Raw genomic sequence first — 19910 nt, forward strand, 5'->3', positions numbered from 1 at the left:
TGAGTGAACAAAATAAATGCGAACCTATTCATGTGTTGATGCGGTCACTTATTTGTCCTTTCCGCACTTGACCTGAAAGTTCTCCCCATCTCACATTTTTACTTGAAATCTCTGCAGTTTTGTTTGGCAGCGTGGCCACTTTTTTGTAGTTTTTACCCCTGACCGGAAAGTTCGCCCATCCCATATTTTGCATTTGAGATCTCTGTACTTAATTCGTGTGGGCGTTCTTTCGAAACTTTACGGTATATGCTGTTTCTCCACTTTCCTTCGCACACTTCCGCTGTACTCTCCAGGTCCCCTTCCCTCGTCATGCTCCCGCTGTACGTTCCTCCTATTTTCCCCCTCGCGCTCTCTTCGCGAGGAGGAAAATTTGTTTAAGGCAATGATTTCGCACTGAAACGCATTTCAGTGCTGGGATTTCACCAGAAAAGCACGCTAATCTGATAGGGAAGATAGCTTGGAGCATGGCTATGAGAGGAAAGGGGAATGACATGTATTGAATGTTCGAATAGTTTCTTCCTGGGCAGAGTTGCCAGGTTTGGCAATTTGCACCCAAACTGGCGATGTTTAGGGGCTCATGGGGACAAATGTTAGCGCAGCCAATTAAGTATCTTAGGGCTTCCTAGAGCATGGGTGATTTCATATATTCCGAAACCATTTGGACACCTCACGTTCCAGAAAAAGTGCCCTGTATGGGCTTTCAGTACATTCTGGAGGTTGAGAAAATACTGAAAGCCAATCAGAACAAGCTTTTAGAAAGATGGTGGTGACCTGCCAACAAGCATAGGACCTCAGGAAATCAGAACCACTTAAAACATGTTGACTAACACCTTCGGACACGTTACATTTCAGAGAGCCCTGTATGGCCTTTCAGTACATTTTAGAGGGCGGGATGGAACTGAAGGCCAATGAGAACAAGCTTTTAAAGGTGGCGGCGATCTGCCAAAGTCAACAATAGGGCCCCAAGAAATGAACTTACACATAGATTTGAACCTCTACTTAGTAGATAATGCAAAAAACATGTAAAACTTTTCTTAATATCCAGCACCTTATGATGTAGGAACGCATCAAAGCAGTGCCATCTGTTTAAAGTGATACTTTTAGGCAATTTACAGCCACTTGAAAATCCATGCAGTGTGGTTTGAAGCGGGTATGACGGTATATAAGTGGCACGGAAGTAAATTCCAGATTCTCTTGTAGACAACAGCCAACAACCATTGCTTTCCAGCACCATAGCAAATAAACAAAATTTGTGATTCAGTTTACTACTTCTAAAAATGTATGCAATGTTTTCCACAAAGGACACTGAAAAGTTTTCACTGTAGACTTGTAACAATTGAGGCTCGAAGGGACCCCAGGATTTTGTTTGAATTATCCAAATTTCCAACTATCAGAAGTTCTCACACACGACTCAGGGCAACATACCATCTAGTGTTGTGATGCAACATTCACATATATTTAAAAATACAACCTTCGTACACAATACTGAGGTGCTATTCAACTTAAAGCCTGCGGTATTTTTTTCTTTTTTCCTCAGCACAGTTGTGGTTGCTGGAGCACGTGAATTATGCAGGTAATAAGCTTTATTTGTGACTGAAGGATGCAAATGTGCCGCTAGAAGCGGCAGATGCAGCAGTTATTTTCTGACAAGGACAAGAAAAAATTATAAATGAAGCAAATTTATGCAATGGAGCAATTTGAATTAAGTGGCTACATTGAAAACGTAGCGGACCAACCCAAATTTTGAAATGTGCTTGAATCATCAGAGTTTGAATTATCGCGAGCCTGCAGTACTCGCCTTTCATAACCCTTTGCAACACGGCATATACAATTGTACACACGGATTTTAAGAGCATTTTGGGAGTTACAATCGTCGTCATCCCCACTTGAACCTCTCAGCCAGCATTCGCATTTCCCGCTCTACGGCGGGAATTGTGAATGCTGGCTGAGCGGTTCAAGTGGGATTCAAGAACACCTACTGATGGCGCCGAATGCTGGGCGCTTCAAGTAGGTGTTCTTGGTTTTACGTTTTCTATCTAGGTAAAACGTTTATTAAAGCAAGTGTTTTCTATTGTAGCAATGGCTAGGAAACAGTGGTCACATTTACGATAGTCACTAATTTATTAACTGTTTATGAGGTCGAGTTGTTTATGGTTTCTAAGTGAAATTTTGGTTATCAAAAACATACACATGCAGTTTGAAACTTTTCTGATGGCTACATCCTAATGCATGTCGCAAAGGGATAACAATCTAAATGGTTACAATTTCGAACAAAAAAGCTTGTATAGCACAGCATGCTGTCAGTAAACAAACACGAACAATGCATGGTTTGTATAAACAACAATACTCTTTATTAAAAACAACGGAAAATACGACAGTAGACGGCAGCATTTGTGTCTTGCCATCTGCCACAAAGTGCCACCTGAAGTTCATCCAAAAAAGATCTTTAAATGCGAGCATGCAACCGCCATCGACACAAGACGTTAACTCTGTGCGCACAAACTAGACAAATTCGTAACGGCGCGAAAAAGTTAGTATGCGTCAGAACAAACTTGAAAGTAGTCATCAACATTATGCCAACGTAGGCCTAGAAATACACACACACACATACAGTTGCGTCAAAGCATTCATTACGTCGTGCTTAGAATTCCCTAAACAGTGCGAACGTTCGCCAGACAAGATTGTGCAAGACAAGTGCAAAGAACAAAATGGTTCGCCATATATAGTGATGCCATCTAAGCTTGTGCGAAGGGTAATAGAAGTGTGGAGACTGAATAGTTTTTTGAGACAAAAAGAAAAGTGCGTTTTATACGCTGAAAGCACTGACACCATTATCCACAACTTATATTTCAATAGAGTTTGGTTGCTAGCAATAGCAGCCGTGATCACTGCTTCTGGTAAAGTTAAAAAACAAAAAGAAGTAACAAGCATTCCTACAGTAACTCACACTACACAAAACTACAAAAATTCGTTGAATGAAATGAGTTTAACACGAGAGCTTAAACCTCGTTTCCTAAACGTTTTTTCATAAACTTGCAGAAGTAAAAATTGAGTAAATTTTTGGTGTTGAGACAAATAAAACGACGTTACTTTAACTTCTATGGTAACAGAGTTTTTCCGTTGCTAACTAAGACAATTAAAACCAACCCGTAGAAGTGTCAAATGGTTCAGACTCTGAAAATGCTTTCAAGTGGAGCCTCAATGAGACATAGCTTCGTTGCTACTTAAGCACTGCCTACACATGAAGCCATTCATCAAAATGAGAGCATCAAATAAAAAAGACCAACCAAGAAGCCACGAGAAAGCCCAACGGCTACAACCTCCTGGTAAAGTTCTAAACACAGGCAGGTAAAGAGAGCTGTGCTGTTATCTACACAACGCAGTGCAAATGATGACTGCACGTAACAAATTGAGCATCCAGCGACGTCGGCGCCAAGGCTTGCAACGAAGACAACACAGTTGCGTCAAACACAACAGACACACTCGCAAATTGCAGCACTATCAGCACTTTGTCACTCAATTCACTCGGCAAAAAACCCACGACAGAAAAAAAAAAAAAAAAAAAAAAAAAAAAAAAACACAGTGCCGAGTATGCATATACAAAGTCCATACAATACACGTGCGTATGAACACTGGTCAACCAGCCAGCTAGTGACAAAGAAACGACGCACTTGTGGTAACCGGCAGACGGTACCACAGGAAAGGTCTTCACTAGACAAGACGTTGACGAGATGTGCCCTGTTGTCAATATTAATGCCTCCGTAGGTTCATTTAAGTAGAGAGCCAAGATGCAAGCCAAATGGTCTGTCATATCGCAGGCAATTGGGGTAGTTTAGCAATTAAACGTACAAGCATGAAGGCTTTTTGTATTACGAAGCACAGGCTTTGTAAACATTCGATGCTGAAACGCCGAACCCGCGCGTGACCTTTCCCCAAAGTTACTTGTTTCGGTAAACTGTAGAAAATTGTGACTGATAATTAAGGACAGAACCAACCTCCAAACGTGCAACAGTGCAACTTCGCAGCGAAAAAATGCACTAGCGGTAGTCTGCACATTTTGCGAGACAGTGTAAATGTGACATCACGATATGTTACACGACAGACACGTCACGTCACCTGCGAGCGTTATATTACGGTCCACCTTGTGCGAGTTGCATATACGTGTGCAGACAAAACAAACTTCGAGAAGACAGAATGACTAGCATCTTATAAATAAAAACACGAAAAAGAAAAAACTGTATATGTGAAGAAGATAGAAATGGTGACCTTCACAAAGATGCAAGACACCCTATTCACCGAAAAAGAAAACCAACATTTCGAACATGTATGACTTGGAGACCGGCTTTCGGCCTCTTGTAACCAGAATGTCTCATCCGAGGAAAAAAAACGAGCGTCTTCTCAATGTATTAGAATAACAGAGGAAGAAGACTGACATCAGTGTACAAAGCTAAAACCCTACTGTGGCCATTCTTCCGTGGCTGAAGAAATAACAGCTTCTTCAAACAGACAGTGTCTTAAGAGCAAGTCACAGCTAGTGTGAATGGAGTCAGTGATAAAGCACACACAGATAGGCAGCATACATACATTTGCATGAGATTAGTATAGCACAATTTGTAGATTTGTGTCAACATACTGGTGATAAGATACACTCCGCACAAGTCACGTACCGTAAATCATTGGCAAGTTGAAGCAGCTATGCGAAGTCACAAAATGCAACTAGACTTCTGCTTGTAAAGACTCCTGACTTCACTGCTTTCATGAATAAGACCATTCATGCAACGAATGCTTTTTTTTTTTTACGTATAAGCCTTTCTGAGTGGCTTCTCTATGAACTCTCTTAAGCACTAATTTATTATGCTATATTTCAATCTCGATAAGCCAAACACTATCTTCTTGAGTCATTCTAACTTTCAAAATGAACGTAACATAAAGCCTTAAGTAGGGTTGGCCGGTTGATCGATTAACCTTCCGATTAACCAATTAATGGCTTAGTCACAACGAATTTGTTTAACCGGTTAATTGGCTGAAATCACGAGAGCGAAATGGAACAAGGGTGTCATTGTTAAATTGTGTTCGAAATTGCATTCGTGTTCAAATAACCCGCTTTACTTCACAACAAAAAAACGATGAAAGTATGTTCAGAGATGAAAGTGATTAAAACCACAAACTGATATCCAAGCAAATGGGAAAATTGCTACTGTAAAAAAAAAAAAAAAAAAAAAAAAAAAAAAAAGAAGGTGAGCGGGCATTTCTCCCACTGGTTTAACATTTTATAAACCAGCTAGGGCGTAAGTAAACCATGGTTAATCGACACCTCTTGCAATTGCGGCGCGCTTCAATGTTCCTGATTCTAGAAATAGTGCGGGTGACGAACTCGCTGGTAAGCATCCCGCCCGCATCAGCGCCATGATGATGATCTGCTCAGCTAATCTGGGATGTCTGTGATGTTCTAGTCTGACTTAGCCGTATCTATTCTTTCTTCTCTATCATTCCACTCCCCCTCTACACCCCTTCCCCTGCACTGAGTTGTATGCAGGTGAGCTCCCTGCCGCGCTCAATAATAACCCAGTGCACTTCTTTTCCTTTTCTTTTCCCTCAAACCACTATAAAATGCTGTGAACAGGCCTAGGAGGATAGTGATAAAATTCACTATTACTTTTATCATTAACGTATTTTGGCCATTTTTCCTCTTAAACAAACACAACTGATTAATTGATCAGTTAACCGATCAAAGCCCACCGATCAATCGGATTAGAATTTTTAACCGACCACCAGCCCTAGCCTTAGCGTCATTTATTCAGTATGACGTGAATGTTTAATACTTTTGACTTTTGAATGCCCCAAGAAGAAAAGTAAAAGCAAGCTTTCTAAACTAGCTTGCAAGCTGAGCCTGACTCAAGAGGACACTGGGTTGCCTAGGTTGTTATGCGCACAGACTGCTTCACACTTCCAATTGCCAGTGATTTACCGTAGTGCCTTTCCTTTACAACACACATCCACTTCAGACAAGCTCCATCCCCGTTCTATTTCACCGAACCTCTTTCGCCTTTGCAGATCCTTCCAAAAATAGCACCTCTGAATACAATTCTAGTCAGTGCGAAACCCTGGTAGCAAGAGCGGCCCTGTCGCAAAAGGACAGACGAGCCACGCCTAGTGTTCAGGCAAAAAGAACAACGCCTTGACGCAAAACAGTGGTTTGGCAGTACATCGCTTTGTGGTAAGCTTTGTCGCTAAAACTCGGTGGAAGACACCTACTTCGTAAAAAGAAAAACTTGCATTCAATTCTCAACACCCTCTTGCGAGAGTTGTCTCTTTTTTTGTGCTTCATTGGAATTGTATACGTAGACCTAGGATCAGGAATTATGCCTATCTTGTATTCCTATGCTTGCAATGCTTAATACTTGGGTTCTTTTGTTGTAGGGTAAAGCTACAACACTGCTCGATACTTCCACAAAACAACATTTATGTAATTCAAGTTGGACCCGATTTCTCGCCAAAAATTTGCATTGAACAAAAATATTTACGGCTATAAAGCAAGACTGTGGCCTGAAAGGGAATTCTCTCTAAAAAGTAAAACACTACTTTCAGCTGCTCCCAGTTCTTTGGTGTAATTACCTGCACATAAACTTATTATGGCGTAAATGAATGCTGCTTTTGAACAGTTAGTCCGTGTCAATGTAAATAAAACCAGAAGTTCTGAAAGATGTTAATAAGGACCCCTATTTCTTCCCAACTAACAACTTTCAAGATGTCCTATTTTCAGCACGCAGGAATTTCAAAGATGACAATAAAACTGGAAATGAAGAACCTTAATACTGCGAAATGATGTTCACCACTATTAACCATCCTGCTCCATGACTGCTTAATGTTATTCCACAATTATTAATCTTCGACCTGTCACACATAAACATGACATTGCTAGAACTAAAACCTTTGATGCTTGTTTTTTTTTCTTCAAATTTTCTGCATAGCACAAAAGCTGAGCTGACACTCTTGTGCCGAAGATAGTCTAAACTGTGTGCAAGCATGTAGCGTTGCCTCTGTTCATGCGAACATTTCACGCACTTTTAGGTTTAATTCTAAGTGATGCAACAAACTGTCACAGCTTGGAAGATTTCCAACGATAAGCAATTTCTATGCAACGCAGTATTTGCTAGCTTTACGACTGAACCAGAGTTTACCATTCTCTCAATGCCCTACTTTCACGCATCCACCAGCGAAGCATTTCTTGATCTCACAAGCACTAACCCTGCTTCACCGGCAAGCTGGTCTCATCACACATGAAAATCTTGATGACAATACTCGCCCTAGCATCACCTTGGTACCTTTCAAAGCTAAAGGCCATCGCCTACTAAGCTACATTTGTTTCAAAGCCACACGGCCTACAAAAGACAGCGGACTCGGAAAGCACAGGGTACAGATTTTTTCGGGGGAGGATTAGAAACTGTGGCAGTCAGAACACACACAGATAGACTTGCCTTGTCAATGAAGATGAAGCACTCACTCAGTTTCTGTTCCCTTTACAAAAGACATTCTGTACTTTTTAGAAACCCTAATCAAAGGGCTGAGTACAAAGAAATTATTCCGCTCAATACTATACGCCATTTTCCCCCTTTCTGCAAAAGGAAAAATGTCTGCGTATTTCAGGGGTTAGCTGTATCTGGTCGCATGCCACAAAACGAATGTCTATATAGCATTGCAATTCTTATAGTAGGAATGGCTGTCGTGTTGTCGTAAATTCTTTCATTTTAGCTTTTCTTTTGTGCGCAAGCCACAAAAGAGCCATCAAGATTACAAAAAAAGTTCAACAATTACGCTTCGCATGACACAGTCATACACAAGGCTGTCAAAGAGCAAAATGACACTGTCACTGCAGTCAAACAATGCGCAGTCAAAGCCCACGATCGGTTAAAAGAGAAAGCGATCACACAAGCCATAACACACTTCACGGTGCAAGATGACGGTTCACATGACGTCACAAAAACTTGCAGGTCAGCCGTGCAAACGTACATCAGTGCAAGTGCGAGCAACAAAAAGAGGATCTCGGGATGCAAAAGCAGGATCGTTGACATGCGAAACCCGTAACAGCCTGTCCCACCCACCTTCCGCCAAAATACGGGCGAATCAAATGCCAGCAGTTGTTTGGCGACGATGATGACCAAGCAACAGGCATGTGTACCGCATGCGATGAGATTTGCCGGAAGCGTCACCAAGGGGCGCAAGAAAAACCACAGCACTTCCGCTAATGCCGACAAGAGACCGCGAGTGCAAAGTCACCAAGCGACCCAGAATTAGACGGTCTCTCGTCGGGACAAACATACGTCGGAAGTTCAACGACCGAGATTCGGGTGCGAGGTGTCAGGAGGAGATGTGACCAGTGGCTCAAATAGAGGAAAAGGGGTGGTCCAATGCATTTTTGCACATGTGCGCTCGTCTCGTAATGTGGGGAGAAAAAAAAATCACAGGTGCCACAAACCGGAGAAGGTAGCATTGCAGAGTGCAGTCGGTAAACGAAAGTCGTTGCCCGAAAGTCGTCGTCGTCGACGCCAATGACAGTTTGACCGCAGCGTGGGCCGGTCGACCGCCGGTCGGGAATGACTACCGTAGCGCAGCTCAGGTCAGGCTAGCAAACCTTTGATGTGCCGAGGTGTTGTCTCGTCGTTGAGGTGACGCGTTGTGTACCTGCGCAAGGGAACAAGAGAATCATGCAGTTGATTACCAACTACATCTCATTTTCTACATTATCTCAACTTGTTTCAGATATATTTTAAGTCAGATTCAACAAATTTCTGGCTGCTATATACAGTAAAAGCTCGTTACAAGAGACACTCAAGGGACCCAAGAAACATGTCTCTTGTAACCAAGGTCTCTTTTATGCGATGTTACTAACATGGTAAACATAGGAAAACCAATCAAATCACTTCCATTCAAGTGTCTCTTATAGCCAGGTGTCTCTTGTAACGAGGTTTTACTGTATGATGTTACTGGTGCGGACAACCACAAAAATGGGAATGGGCCATCAAAATTTGTCATAGTAACAGACATTCCAAAATTACTGGCCTTGCTATCTGGCTGTAAATACTACGAAGCTATATTTTTCTCTTGAAAACTAATGGTAAACATCAGTCTTTTTTTTTTAGAGAATATTCATATGTTCAAAGACGTGCTGTACGATTCCAAGGCAGTTCGACCGCAGCCAATGAAAGGTGAATACCGTATTGTAAGTCTTGCAGTACATGATATTTTTCTGGCATGTGAAGTGTCAAGTTAAACATTTGAGGGAGAGCTCTCTGTACTCTCGGGTAACATTGAAGTTTGCTTCCTGAAACCACTCGTGCTTTCTCCCCTGGATCATGTAAAGCTTAACTACAGAATTTTTCGTGTTTAACATTGAAACGTAACCTCTATGAGTGAATCACTCTTATCGGCCTTTTTTAATCGTTTCAGCCACCTTCGATACTCATTTACAAACAAGCTCCTTTGGTTAAAATCCACTGTGTGCTTCCTACAGCAATTTCCCCTATCAGTCACTATACACCATTTCCTGGAGCTCCTCCACAGTAATGCCATTCAATGCGGTCACAGATAATGTCGTAAAGCAATACAAAAAACTGTATATCATTGAGTGATTAGCTCGCTGATTCATGCAGAATGGCAAAATTACAAAATTGTATGTTCTAGCAAATGCAGTTATACTTTTAAAAACCACGTACTAGTTCTATTGCACCAAATTTGTAATGATACACTGGAATTTTCTATTTTAAAAAATGCAAGCACTCCTACAAGCTTCTATGCCCAACGATTATTAGTTTTTTCTGGGGTGCAATGCAACGTTTATACAATCAAAGTCAGTTGCTAAACTGGGAGATGTTTTAACAGGAGAGGAGGCCCAGAAGTATCTCCCACTCAGTCTCACCTACCCAAACTTGGCTGGTGTTGAGTCAGTTGTAGAGAAGGAGATGAAAAAAATTTAAAAGTGAAACATTCTTTGGTCTGTTATTGACCTAAAATAAAGCTCGAATTTTTGGGGTTTAATGCACTGGAGCCATACCTGGGCAATGAGGCGCACTGTAGTGGAGTGCTCCAGATTAATTTTGACCACGTGGGGACCTTTAAAAAGGCCATGCAGACAAAATACAAGTTTGGTTCATCCAGAAGACTGCCTAGTTAGAATCATACTGACACCTCTTCTAACGTAAACTTCGCTCAAATAATCTATATAATTAGGAAAAAAGGGAATGGCCATGCGACCCACTAGCTCATTTCCCACAACAGAACCTATGATGTCATAAGCCCTGCAGTGCGATTGGCTGAGGCCGGCAACAGCAAACGCAAATTAGGCAGAGCTTATAAGCTTGCCGAATGCGCTATTAGCGCCTAAATGTAGAGCACATTCCTTTTATAGCAGTAAGAATTGTGGGGTGAACAATTAACGTTACCAACGAACACGTGAACACCGAAGCATTTAGTGTGTGACTTTGGCGGCTGACACTGCCTTCCACTGCCTAACACACCTGTCGGATGCGCTGGACTTGTCTGACAACACTGACCAACTGACATAAGTGGCACGGCCACTTAAACGACCATGTTTCTCGAGTCGTAGCTTACGTTTGAGAAAACGGTTAGTGTGGACCTTAATACAAGAGAAACGAGAAATCGGGGGTGTTACGAGGTGTGGACAGCTTTGCACCCTCGTTCCCATGGTTGTGGTCTAGAGTGTGAAACGCATGGGGCGTTTTCTGCTCGCGAAAATGCGCCGCGCTGACGCTGCTGCGAATACCACCCCCACATGCTGTGCGCTACGCGATCGGCGGCGGCAACATGGCGGCATCACCAGCCGCGAAGAGGTGCACGTAGCTCTAGCGACCGCTTCTAACCGCTCTTTAAGATATCACTGAAGGCACAAACGAAGGCGTTTGTTCAGGAAAGGAGCTGATAATGTGGTTGAAAACGACACTACAAAGCATCATCCGCGCCGCTAAGGAAAGCGCCAATCAAATATTCGTCACCATGGTAAGCCTAACATCTTCGGCGGCGCCAGCCGGATGTCCTGAGCGCTTTCAAACTGAAGAGCGATGAAGAGCGCGCCTCCCCATTGGGGCAAGACGTCAGGCTCCTCCCACTGCCGCGCTCATCACGCCTCATAGCGATGTAGAACTTGGAAGCTGCCGGGCGTGAAAAAGCCGCCCGCACAACGCCGACGCGCACGAATCGCGTCCAAAAACGTGTCAAGAAGCGTTTTATTTGTCTCTAATAAACAAAATGAGTATTAGCGAATCCCTTGATTCATTGCACGGCGCTAACGTAGCCCAAATCATATCGCATTGTTCAGTACACTTCCGAATGCGCTGGTGGTAGGTTAGTCGCTCAAAAGCACGTGGCCGCTTCCGTCAGCCGCCATGTTGTTTGTTTTGGTATCGCGCAGCAGTGGCCGCTGCCGGTTGCTTCGATGGTGGTCATCTCGCAGCGAATGTGTTGTTCCCACTTAACCCACAGCGCATGGTTATTCCGGGTGCTTATACAAAAGCTTTTATTTTTTAGCAACTACCGCGCATACCGCAAGCGCGCGGGCTCTTGTGGGAGCATCGATTATTGATGGTAAAGCCGCCGTGTGGGTTGATGGAAGAGCTTCTCTTTGTGATATAATTTTCTAGGCGGTGCTCGCATTTTTTTTTTTTTTTTTGAGAGATGCAACTTTTGAGGGTCGACCTACATTCGAGTCGACTTACAATTGTGCAAATACGGTATCTTTAGTTTTAAGGCCCTGCCTCTGGATACATCATTGTTGATGTCACGAAAACACACGGTTTGGTGGGAGAATTAAAACTGTGGCTTAAAATGTTTATTTCACAGTGAATAAAGCATCGTTTGCTGCTGGACAAGCGCTGAGGGCAGTATAAAACACAAAATTTTTCGAATAAAACCAACTTGTATTTTGTCTGCATGGACTCTTTAAATTAAAGTGCACTGGAATCTCGACACACGGGCGTTTTTGCTTTTCGCTTTCATCTAAAAAGCGGCCACCGCAGCCAGGATCGAACCCACGCCCTTGGGCTCTGCAGCACAACACCTTAGCAACAGCGCCACAGGAGTGGGTACCGTTAGTGACCATCTCTTCAAACTAATGCTTGTTTGAGATCGTACCCTGCACTCCAAGCAGTTCACCCTTACAATCATAAAATTCTACCTGACAATGGATGTGCAATTAATTTATACCATATTTATTACAGAGGGGAATTGCATTAGTGAAAAGGCAAAGGACGCAAGAAAGAAGTCTTGCCTCCTGTAAATAACATGCGCAGTGTTGCTGCAAGTAGCTTTTAGCGAACAATGGTGCCGCTTGCTCAACGTTTTGTCAAAAGCTTTTTTCTTGTGGGATCTCCATTTGCCTGATTCGCCAACTTTCCTTTATTGAGGCAACGCAGCTGGCGCAGCGAGAAATGTGGCCTAGTAGCTTTTTAAAGCGTTGAGAATAGTGTTTTGACGAAAATACCCCATGCGAGTTGCTGTACCATTTGCTCAAAAATAATAGGTTACATTGTTTCACGAGCCTTCCACATTCAATACAGCTTTTGGAAGTGTGAAATCAGGTATGCTCACCAACATCAATTTATTACAGCAAAGCTGATTAGGGCTATGGATCTGTGGATTTTTTTGTGTCCATTGACCAATCTGCACATGCAAAAGCTCGGTTACTGAATTTGATCCAAAAGCACGAGGCATTCCATAGCCTGAGGCATTTCTGCGCGTCTTTGAAGGGCGAGGAGTTCCAAAGCCTGTGGCATTCATCTGTGCTTGCTAACATTTATTTGGCTCCGCACTTGCGTTAACTCTACAAGTTGCCGTCTCCCATTTTAAATTTCACCCCCCCCCCCCCAGTGCTACAACCTGCCATTTAGCACAGAAGCTGCAGAAAATCTGGTTTGTCTGACAGAGTGGCATTAGTAACTTAAAACCAAAAGTAAAAATAGTCTTTCCCAAATAGTCTTTCCCTACATAGGTGTCAGTCTCACTAACACAAGCAATCTTGGGCGTAGAGGTTTTTTTGGTTGCTAATGACCAACGGGTAAGAATCTAACAAAATTTTGCTTGCCTTCCATTACAAAAAAAAAAAAAAAAAAAAGAGAGAGAGAAAGAGACAAAGTTGATACCAATAATGTTGCTCTGCAGCTTGTCTTTCTCTACAAACATGTACAGTAGACTTATTGCAACTTGTGGCGAGAATGCATGGGCCATCGTCCCTATACAAAGTCAGTGCCAATAATGATTGATTTTTGAGGTTTAATGCACCAAAGCTACACCTAACTTATGAGGTTCACCGTAGTGTAGGGCTCCAGATTTATTTTGACCACCTGGGGATCTTTAGGGTGCGCCGAAATCTTGAACACATAGGTGCTTTCACTTTTCGCTTCCATCAGAAAAGCCACCATCGCGGCCAAGATCGAACCCACGTCCTTGGGCTTAGCAGCAAAACACCATAGCCACTGAGTCAAAGTGGCGGGTGCCAATAAAGATGAATCAAAATCTTACCTTAGTGCATTGAGGAGCCCTTCGACGACATTTGGAGGCTGCTCCTTGAGGACCCTTATGGACCGCTTGACCTGTTTTGATGAACAGAAAAGGGGGCAAATTCTGAGTGCTGAATATTAGAACCTGTTTTTAAAGGAACAGAGCATCCAGACTAAATTTCTGTGCAACAGCTTCATTTACCAAAAAAGATGAAACTTTAGCTCAGGAAGATTTTTTCATCAGACTAATGCATTTTCACTAACCTAAACAGTGCTGTAGTAATGTCGTTAGCACAGTGTTATAATAGTACACGTGTAAATGTATGCCAGTACAGGGTGTAGGAAAAACTGCACAATGTTTCACAGAAGAAGCAAAACTACTGCATTGGAAATTAAAGGTAAAGAGCAAAATGTCAGTCACAAACATTTACAAGCTCACAGCTACATTCCAAACAGCTTGCAATCAGTGCGCTCACATAAGTCAAATGTACACCAATCCTAGCAGGCACGACAAACAAAATGCATACAGCTCAATTAAGCTTGTTTATTTTGTTAAGCTCATTAATGAGATTTGTGCTGCCTCTTTGCCCTCCCCTCGATCCATAGATTTGCCTGCCGCTGAGAGCATGGTCAGGAGTGTGATATCTGAATTACCAATGTGTTCCCATTCAAATTCGAATTACCAAGGCCTTTGGCATACCGCCATCATTACAGTGTTTAACAAAACCACAAGTCCGTTCAAATAAACGGAAGTACGAACAAGAACGGGTGAGACTGCGCACATTTTCTGCCGCTCAAACTTTGCACTTTCTCCATCTTAAGCAAACTACCTACAAAACAACAATCTTTCTTTGGTTTTTACCCCTTCGATTCTTTGCGAAGGGGTGAGATATCGTGCACACCATAAAATTAATGCCTGTTGACAGGATTTCTTGGATGTGTAAGGGAATGAAGGAAAAAGAAACAGAAATTGAAGCCTGACTCACGTCAATGTGCGATGTCTTGGTGAAGGCCCCCTGGGGGTGAACATGGTCGTACAAGATGATCACACCAACCATCACCCGCAACACAAATAGGATGGTCTCCTCGTTCTTAAATCTCGAACAGATCTCCCTGCACGCCGGAAACGAGACGATCTTGACAAGCACAATCACCTTTTTTTAACGAGTTGCTTTAGCTAAAAAAACTCCGCAATACTCAGCTCTTCTGAGAGAAGAGCTGAGTTACAGGGCCATGAAGACAAAATAGAACTTTGTTTATTTCGCAAGGACTACCCTTTGGTAAACTCAACTCCATTGCAGCCCCAGAGGACTGTCTTTGAACCCCAAAAAGAACATAAAACTCAAATTTTCTGCAACATGGCGTCAGCAGCAACGCAATAAAGGAGCACTAAAAACAGAGTTATGGATGCTAACTTCAAGCTAGCATTCAAGCATCATAGACAAAACTCAACTGGAGGTATCCCTACAATCAAACACAGTCATGTTTTTTTGTGGTGGCTTTGACTGGTGGATGCCAATCGCACAAATAAGATTCTGTAACATCATAGAGAAACCGCCGAAAAGTGGCTGGTGACTTGACACTGCTTCATCTGTTTTCCGAATTATCCTGATTAATCATTTAAAGTTAGCGATAAAACTGGTATCATCGCTGTCGGGACAAAGCAGTATTCATAATGAACAAAACTTGTACAGTAGCCGACCATTTTTTCGGACTCAAAAAATTCGGATTTGCTGGATATTCCGGACTTTCCCGAGGAACCGCCAGTTGTCCCATAGAAATAATGTATACAAACAATGGATATTTCAGACAAAGCAAAGCCAAATGTTCTATTTCCCGGACAAAATTTTTCGCGACAGACACCACACGGTGCAACACCAGGATGACGCCATTTTGAATCCTAAGCCACCTGGCTATACTCGGGGACAACTTTCTGTGGCAATGGAGCGAAAGCTACGGAGGGAGGCGGAGGGGGAAGCTAACTGCTCTGTGTTACTGCGCGAAGTAGTTCCCAATAAACTGGTTTCGGTTTCAGTTTCGGCATGACCGATACGCATTTGATACAGTTCATTTCTTCGCATAAGCTCCATAGTTGAGTGCACTGAATCACGATCACCAAGCATGCAGGCATATTGGCGTCTCCTTCCACACGCTTCATTTGTTTGTAAACATAGGCCAATGTTTTGACTGGACACTGTGGGCTTACTGGGTCTGGCTACGGGACAACAAACGACCCCGGCTAGCCTCGTTAGAGACGTTGAGCGACGATGTCAGCTCGACGCCCGGAAATGACCCATCCAAAATGCCCCAGAGAGGTACGCGGCGTCCACAAGGGAGACGCCGCGACGGGTTCGACTCACCGACACAGGCGACGACAGGCTCCAAAGGGCCAGGACGAACCATGGGGTTTATTGGCCGAGTCGTACAGTGCATAATAACGCCAAGACCGGGTTAAGAACTACACTGTACCGACGCGCGTCCGGTCAGGGCCAAACAGCGCCCGACCGGCCGGCGCGGCGGGGAGGAGACGAGCCAGCCGGGGGCATGGAGCGCCCCGGTATCCGACTCCCTTCTCCTGGACGTGGGCGGCGAGGGTGCGATACGAGCCGCGACCCCTCGCGCTCCCTATACCCTATCCTCCATCTCCTCTCTGAGTCCCTGGAGCCAGAGAGGCATCCAGAGAGCTCGCGAGAGAGACCGACCGAGACCCGAGAGCAGAGAGAGCCCGCGAAACGGGCGCGTCCGGTTTTAAGGCGCGAAGGAGAGGAGGCAGGTTCCCGGGCGAGGAGGAGCGGAAGCGGCGGCGGGACAGTCAGTGCCCGCCGGCGCGTCGGCCCGCGAGGTTGACGTCACGTGCGCGGGAAAGCGCGCTCGTTCGAACATCGCGCTCGCGGGAGGAGGAAAGGGGATCCAGCGGATCCCCACATCCCCCCCCTCCTCAAGACCCGAGCCCGGTCTGAAGGACCGGCTCGACGACTGCAGGCACAGCACATACCCTACGGGCTTACAACGGGTCCCCAGCCCAAGAAGTCCGCGAATGTCCGCACGTTCGAGTCCACGCCGACACACACACGCCCACACTTCGAAGACACGCCGTTCCAAAGTTCGACACGACGCCAGAGTGGTCGGCACGAGCAGGGGCCGTCTAGATGACTCGCCGGGACACCAGGGAGCCAGGCCCAAGACCGCCAGACCGCGGGGCAGGTTCACGCCGGACGCTCGAGCAACAGGCTCGGCTCAAGGGTTGAAGCTGCCAGGCGTAGCTCGACCAGCTGCAGCAGGAGAGGGCCACCGGAGGTGGAAGGTAGCCGCAGCTGCAGGGTGCCGTACCGGCTGAAGGTCCCGAAGAAGCACCCAGGGCGCGCTCGTCGAAGGCGCCAAGGAGGGGAGCCGCGGCGAGCGACGCCGCACGAGGCATCGTGAGGGAGTGCCCCGAGAAAGCGCCGGAGCGCCCGAGTTGCTTGGGTGTGCCATGGCCCTGGCGAGTGGCGACGTTGAAGCCGCTGGTCGATGCAGGATGGCGTGTGGCAAGGGCCGTGTGTGGTGCGGCAACCGCACCGCTGAAGAAAACCGGGCTGGGGACCGAGCCAAGGTACAGTGCTGCAAAAGGGAGACGAAAGGCGAAACCCAAAACTACCTGCCGGGAACAGCGATAGGGGCGTGCAAAGGCTCGGGCCGAAAAAGCGGCCGTAACGCCGGTGCCGCGAGAAACTGGGGAGAGCTAACGGCTGCGTGGTGCGTAACAGCGGTCGCACGGAAGGTAGCCGGCATTCCCCGTTTCGCTTCGTCGGCGGCCATCCTCCCCCCCTTCCAAAGCGTCGCTATCGGCGACGAAGGCATGGAGGGAAGAATACTGGAACGAAGGGCGTGAGGCCCGCGCCGTTCCCTAGGCCGCCGATTGAGTGGCGTGCCCTTCTCCCGCGGTGTCTCTCCGACATCCGCCATGAGAGAGGGTCTACCTGCCGTGTCACGTGGGCTTATTGGGCCAGTTGGTGGGCCGTCGCCTGACGTGACGCGCTTCCGCCCGCCACTGAGGAGAAGGGGCAAACTCGCTGCCCAGCCGGGCGTCGCGAAGCAACGTCTCCGTGGCTGCGGCGTTGGCGCTCGCTGGCGCTCGGTAGGGTTGGACATGGGGCGGAAACGTCGCCCCGCGCCAACGCTCCGCTCCGACGTGAGGACGCATGATCAGGCCCGCGGAAAAAGCCAAACGGGTGAATATCGCGGTCCTTTGTCCTCATCGCGCATGCCTAGCGCTTCCGCAGGGCGAAAATGTCGCACGTCAGCGAAGCAAACAGCGGCAGCCCGAAAGGAACCGACGACTACGGCCACCGGGATGGAGTTCCCAAGTGTACGCCGCATTTTGCCGTGGTTGCGCCTCTCGATTGGGTGCATGAAGTGGGATAACTTGCGTGATCCGGACTTCGCGCTGTGGCATGCGCGGCACGAGCGAGAAGAGAAAAGCCTCATCGCTGTGAGCGCGGCCGGACTATTTCGCAGAGTGACTCAACTTCGCAAAAGTCTTACGGTCGCTCGCTTATCCGGCCTGTCGCGAGTCGGGGAAGCCCAACGCGGCCTCCCTAGACTGCGGCAAATCGTCACCCTAGATGCGCCTCGCGGGGCATTATCGGGTGAGATTTTATCGGCAGAACTCCCATCCGCTCCTTGCAAGCACGGGTCCGAGGCAAAAAATAAAAAACGCGCTTGCAGCAGCCTGGCTGCATAGCGCACGGGACCTACCGCAACACCAGCGGTCATCAGCCTCCGGCGACAGCGTCGCCCGCTCCATCTCGGAGCGCGACTCACACAGAGCCAAACGACGTACTATTTACATATTTACAAACGGACCTTACTGCTGCGTTCGGAGGAGGTTTGTTCTGCCAAAGGCGATGCCGGCGGACAACATGTGGTCCCCGGGTGCGCCTCTCGTCTGGGGATTGCCAAATTCGTGGCTGTGTTCCCTTCGACGATCGCACCGACGAACACATTCGAGCACGTGGTCGTATGTTCCGTCAAGTGCGGCGCGCGTCAGGAACTCCGGGTTAGCGACGGGGGCTAATATCCGCCGCCACGTTCGCGTTTCCCTTCCTTTAGCGCAACGGCAAGAGCGAGGATAGTGGAGATCAACTCGCTACATGCTTGGCCAGGTCGTGGAGCGGCACAACTTCGTAAAGTCTTGCGGCCACTCGCCCAGCCGCCCGCGAGTCACGGAAGTATCGTACACCTTCCTCAAACTGCGGGTGCTCACCACCGTGAAACTCTCAGGGGAATTTCCTTCGGTGGGATAAACTTCAGCGAGAGACATTGAACATGTAGCAGATACGAATCCGAGAAATAAAAAAAAACGCGCCTGCAGCAGTATACGAGCTGCAAAGCGCTCGAGGCTGACCACAATACAAGCGGTTAGTAGCCTCCGGCGACCGCGTCGCCCGCTCACACAGAGCACGACTCACACAGAGCCAGTTAAAATCATATTTACAACACGGATCGTTCTGATCACCGGGCACCTGCTCGTCTCTGCTGGATGCAATACCGGCTGACAATGGGTCTGCTCGGTATGCGATATCGCCCGGGAATTGCAACGTTTGCACGCTTAATGCATTCCCTTCGGGGCTCGCACCAACTGGCCGACGTTCAGCACGTGGCTACGGGGCCAGTCGGGTGCTAGGCGCGTTAGGAACGTTCAAGCGGCCACGGGGGCTCACGTAATGTGTCCGCCACCACGTGGTGCTACCGCTCCCATTGCGCAGGGTGACGTTTTCACGGGCGCAGCTTGTATGGCCAGCACGCGTGGTTCGCGTATCCGCTTAAGCCAGCTGAATGCCACGTGGTCCGTCTCCACTACGAACGAACTTTTGTCGACGGAACGGTCAAACTCGTTCAGAACGTGTGGCCCGATCTCTAAGTAGTCCGTAGCACTACGCGGCGAGCGGGCCGCCGTGCTTTGGAAACACGAGATCGTAAAGCGAGCTATGCCTGGGAAACAGTGCTCCCCAGTGGGCCTAGCTGTGGACTCAGCGCAGTGCATCTCACGCGCGCCGGGCAAGATCGACAACAAAGCGTCGTACAATGCCTGCGCGGGGATGTGCTATGCGGTCCCGGCCGTGTCGTGGAGGCAAAATGCGCTCTTTTGCGACAGGGCCTTGGCGTCCGCGCGTGCGATGATGCACTCGGTAGGACGAATGCGCGTTATCGTCGTCGGAGCAGGATGCTCCCCGACGAGGCGCAAGGGGCTCCTTGGCGAAACGCAAACTTGGCCACAAAAGCCGTTTGTCGTCTGCACGTGGAGATACATTGGCCGCAGGCTAACGTCGTCCGAGCAAAAGGTGTTCTCGTTTCCGACGTAGCGAGCGTATGGCTCTGCTCCAGGTTCATATCGTACGTCAAGTTCGCAGGCTCGGGATC

General features: G+C 46.8%; 1 protein-coding gene across 4 annotated transcripts in view; it reads right to left on the minus strand.

Moving 5' to 3' along the window:
• Positions 1 to 2327: 2327 nt before the first annotated feature.
• LOC144159534 (CYFIP-related Rac1 interactor B) overlaps positions 2328 to 19910 on the minus strand; it is a 41542-nt gene continuing 23959 nt past the window's right edge. For all 4 annotated transcript variants that reach the window (XM_077691098.1, XM_077691097.1, XM_077691099.1 and 1 more), the window contains exons 8-10: positions 14495 to 14621; positions 13531 to 13601; positions 2328 to 8682 (exon numbers count right to left, since the gene is read on the minus strand). In XM_077691098.1, the coding sequence (XP_077547224.1) occupies positions 8619 to 8682; positions 13531 to 13601; positions 14495 to 14621 (262 nt within the window). In that variant the 3' untranslated portion in view covers positions 2328 to 8618. The remainder of the gene's footprint in view (positions 8683 to 13530; positions 13602 to 14494; positions 14622 to 19910) is intronic.

Source organism: Haemaphysalis longicornis, unplaced genomic scaffold, assembly GCF_048455015.1.
Source record: "Haemaphysalis longicornis isolate Haplotype H1 unplaced genomic scaffold, Haemaphysalis longicornis Haplotype H1 scaffold_10, whole genome shotgun sequence".
In the NCBI taxonomy this organism is placed as follows: domain Eukaryota; kingdom Metazoa; phylum Arthropoda; class Arachnida; order Ixodida; family Ixodidae; genus Haemaphysalis; species Haemaphysalis longicornis.